General features: G+C 42.2%; 1 protein-coding gene across 1 annotated transcript in view; it reads left to right on the top strand.

The window, feature by feature from the left end:
• The first annotated feature begins 241 nt into the window (after positions 1 to 241).
• mfsd2ab (MFSD2 lysolipid transporter A, lysophospholipid b) overlaps positions 242 to 4,450 on the top strand; it is an 18,693-nt gene continuing 14,484 nt past the window's right edge. The window contains exons 1-3 of the mRNA XM_054605773.1: positions 242 to 426; positions 2,895 to 3,020; positions 4,031 to 4,155. Of these exons, the coding sequence (XP_054461748.1) occupies positions 337 to 426; positions 2,895 to 3,020; positions 4,031 to 4,155 (341 nt within the window). The 5' untranslated portion in view covers positions 242 to 336. The remainder of the gene's footprint in view (positions 427 to 2,894; positions 3,021 to 4,030; positions 4,156 to 4,450) is intronic.

Genomic DNA, 4,450 nt, shown 5'->3' on the forward strand with positions numbered 1-4,450 from the left:
GGGAGCAGAGCTGGTTGTGCAACCTGTGATAAAGCTACTTATAAATGAAACCATCAGGGATGAGAAACCACAGTTGATAAAAGCTCATTTTATTCAGAGAATTTCTTATTATCTTATTGATGATGTGTGTCGGATGAGTATGAGAGGTTGGCCCTTTTTCCAAGGGGCGTGGTGAAAGGGGTGGCACGTTGAAAGAGAGGGCGGGGGAATCTAACATCCAGCCTTTCTGCCTCTCCACAGCTTCATAGTTGTAAGATTGTAGACCAGAGCGACACTATTGAACATTTTTCCTCCCAAAATTAGGACACCTGTTTACTATTCCTCCATTATTCTGCTATGGCTAAAGGAGAAGGAGGTGAGCAATACTCTAAGGCCAGTTTATTGAATAAACCAGTCAGCTCGGATGGACTCACGCGCTCTAAAAAGGTAAGTTTCATTCATTAAATTCAAAAATGAGCCACTGTTTCTCCTCTGGGGAAGAAGAAAGCTCGTTTTTACGGGTGTGTGATATTGTCATTGAACGTTCCAAGCAAAGCGCGCGTTGTTAAATTGTGACTAATTTTGATCTTAACTGCGACTCGTTGAATTATTTATGAATGAAATGAGTGATTTGCGATTAAAAACGTGAAATAATATGATTAATTTTCAGGCAAATGAGCTGTGTAAACTGGCATATCTCGTTTGGATAATTCTCTTTTTTTTTATTAATTAAAATGAGTTACATGGAAAATATTAATAGAAGGTATTTTAGCTGCATTATCCATGTTCATTTAATTCATTTATTAAATTAAATTCAACAGCCAATAAGGTTTGTTGTGGTGCTGCGTTCAGGGAAATCTGAGAAAAAGGGTTCAAGTTGTAACACGTGTTTGAATACAAATTATATAATAGACATTATAGCAAAAATAAATATTTAAGTAAGATAAAAGCTGGTATGTGTCTTTTATGTTTCAGATATAATGTATTTTGTAGTAGCAAAATGAGGAGGACATTTGCATCAACGTGTCATGTAAACAGCATTTAATCTGTTGCTTTTCACCGTTTTTTTTTCTCTTCCATGTGATAATCATGTGGCCCTAAATAAATCCTGGTTTGTTAAAGAACATCTCTGCTTAATTTCGTATTTTTTTATTATCTTATTATTATCTTATTATCTTATTTAGAGGTGGCAGTATCCATATCTCCGATAGCCTTGAACGCAGCATGGGGATCACCTAACAAGGCGACGTGTCATACACAAGAGGGGACAGAAATCATAGTTTTTAACATCCTCTTCCAACATTTATCAAATCATTTGAAATATAAAAAAAAAAAAAAAAAAAAAAGCCATGTTTGAGGATGTGCACCTGACTGTGCTTTACAATCTCCAGTGATAACATAATGACTTTCATGATAACCTCAATACTGGTAGCACTGATAAGAGTAGAAGCCTTTGGAGCAGTAATATGAGGTGTAATCTGCTCTCATTAGATAAACTGTGTGGGGCTGATTGGATTTTTTTTGTGTCTCACAAGACATATCCTCTTACTGTAACTGGTGTCATTAGGAGAAGTAATAAAAAAGAGGAGTGTTTTAAGTGCTTCTGTGCTTTGTGAAGAAAGTGGGATCAATACACTGTCAGTCTAATCTCCACCTATGTTACAAGACACAGAACTCACTGCAGTGTCATTTAAAAAAAACAATCACCAGGTAGTCCAACTGGTGTTATGCCAGCCATTGTCATCAGTCTGACTAATTGGCTGAAATAAGAGCCCAGCATCATCGAATCATAGCAGCACAGAGTTTTTATTGTCACCTAAACAAAGGCTGGGTTGGGTGTATCAGCGAGACAGAGGTTGGTTCTTTCAGTAGTTGCAGCCGCAGTGATGTTTTTGTGTTGTGGTGTGATCTCAGATGAGGTCTTTCTCATGCACATCAGTGAGAACAATACTGAAAATGTCCCTGCCGGTCAAGGTAACTTCTCTTGAAATGGGTTTTTATTTTTGGTCCTCCTACTCACTCAACTCCAGCAATTAAAATATTTATTTCAGCAGCAAATACGAGCACCAAATGCTACCTTCTGATTGGTCTGCAGGGAGGGTGTGTTTTCATCCCTCAGTGGGCAGTAGTGGTCAAACTGGCAGGCGACCCATTGGCTCTTTAAGCCAGTTCAGGCTGCTGCCAATGTGCTGTCGGGTGTGTGTGTGTGACACCATGGTGTGGTCAGGCCCTGGCACTAATAGAGGAGTTGTTTTAGTGTCTGTCTGTTGAGGAAATGATTACATCTACAGTTGAGAAAAACAGAGAAGAATGAGCACTTGCCAGGGAGAACCAAGGAGTTTCTTGTTCCTCAGTGGCTGTCCCTGACTTTTGCCAAATACGCTACATGGTGATTAGCTTCTTGCCGGCTGAACTTTCGGCTCTTAAGAGTCTCTAGCGTTTAGGAATTTAGGCTACATTCCTTATGAGGCACGGAAAAATGTGCTATTGGCTTAATCAGACTAGTTAGAAAAAGGCGACGCTGAATAATCAGAGTTTAAAGTGTTCAGACAGAGTTGGAGAACGTTTCTTGAGAATGTACTGCTGTATTACAGTGAGCCTGTTAGTATGTCTCTGCAGACTTGACCCCTCCTATAATTACAAAGGGCTTGGCCCTGCCAAAGCCTGAAAAGGTTTTTAGGCAGCTGCAAATACTTAGCCTTTATGAGACTTTCTCCATAAGTAGGTCCATGTTGAATTAGTAATATGCCTGAAGCCATTTGTTTGACATTGTCTTCTTCGTAGATCGACCCGATCTCAGATCTGCGATATTGTCTCCACGTAAAATGTCCTAATCCCGGTTCCACTTTGAGCATTAATAAAGTTGCATATATTACTTGATTAACTGTGTTTTTCTGCTTGTCTTTGTCCTCCAGCGTGAACCTGGTAACAGATTGTCAGTCTGCAACAAGATATGCTACGCCATCGGTGGAGCCCCCTACCAGATCACAGGATGTGCCCTGGGATTCTTCCTGCAGATCTATCTGCTGGACGTAGCTCAGGTGAGTCAGTTGAAATGATTTTGAACCTCCACTATCACACCTGTCAAGACATTTAGTGTCACTGTCATAACACAGACCTAAATATAGTCTCCCCCCCCCGCTTCTGCCCTTTAAGGACCACCTTACTGGTATAGGGAACATACTGTGCCTCCTATACGCTATGCTGTCCTGTCACAGTATGTGCGGTGGCATTTACACACTCCAGAACAAGGAGTTGGACATGATCCCTCCTGTGCCCTCAAACCACCTCTCTCACAAGGGCGATATGCAGGACATTGTGGCCGCCAAAGCTCCCAAACAAAGGGCTGATTATCCAGGAAAAATGAAGTGATGGAAAAAGTTTCCCTGTTTGTTTCCATAATTGACTCCATGATGTGGCTCCACTGTATCAGAAGGCTTAATAGGGGCTTGTACTGGGGGAAATAAATGTTGGGCAGTGGTGGGGGGCGACGGTAGTGCGATGGGGAGGTGGGGCTCGCTTTAATGGGCCCTGACACTAATCTCATGGTTAAGGGCCAAGTAGCGTGTAAGTCAACTGCTTCCCAGGGTTTGCGCTTTGTCCGGCTATAAAGATTCTAGATTTAGAGTCTGCTGGGTGACGCGGGTGGTACAGTCAGGAGTCGAGCATTCATCCTGGCTCGTCTCCTTCGATGCTAAATGAACATCAGACAGGCCGAGCTGCCAAGTGGCACCTTCACTATTTGGCAGCCTGAGTGATGCCTTTATTTCCTTACTGTCTTTTTAAAAATAGGAGATAACTACTCACTGTAATGTCACGTTGTAGAGCTACACTGCTGACTGCTCCATCAAACATCTTAGCGGTTTAACAACCACATGCTATGTATAGTATGCCAGCTTGCTCATGACAGTTAGTCATCTATTGTTGATGGTGTACATGTACAACACCTGAAATGCTGTTATTCCTCTTTTTGGGTCACTACATTTCCCACGGAATTTTTTTTAATGTCCCAGTTGCACTAATATTTTTGTGTCCTCCCTTTTTTTTGCAGCTGGATCCCTTCTATGCCTCCATTATTCTGTTTGGGGGCCGAGCATGGGACGCCGTAACGGACCCGACAGTGGGCTTCCTGGTCTCCCGGAGCCCATGGACGCGTTTTGGACGCATGTTGCCGTGGTAAGTCGAACTCCCAGCTGCAAACCAGCGAGCTACAGTCTGATTCAGTTGGAAGTTATTTACATGACAACTACATCAGGGCACCCTCCTCCTCCTCCTCCTCCTCCTCCAGCTGTAAGGTTTTGAGTCTCTAGGTTTATTTCCATTACCGTGTTGATCAGTGTCACTGAGGGATTTCTCACACATTTTCTGTCGGAAATGCCAGCTAGAACATGACTTGCCGGTATAGAAATGACACAAATCCAGTTAAATGATGGCTTTCATCATTCCTAAGCTCATCGATCATTTTCTTTCA

The sequence above is a fragment of the Anoplopoma fimbria genome, chromosome 10 (assembly GCF_027596085.1).
Source record: "Anoplopoma fimbria isolate UVic2021 breed Golden Eagle Sablefish chromosome 10, Afim_UVic_2022, whole genome shotgun sequence".
Taxonomy (NCBI): Eukaryota; Metazoa; Chordata; class Actinopteri; order Perciformes; family Anoplopomatidae; genus Anoplopoma; species Anoplopoma fimbria.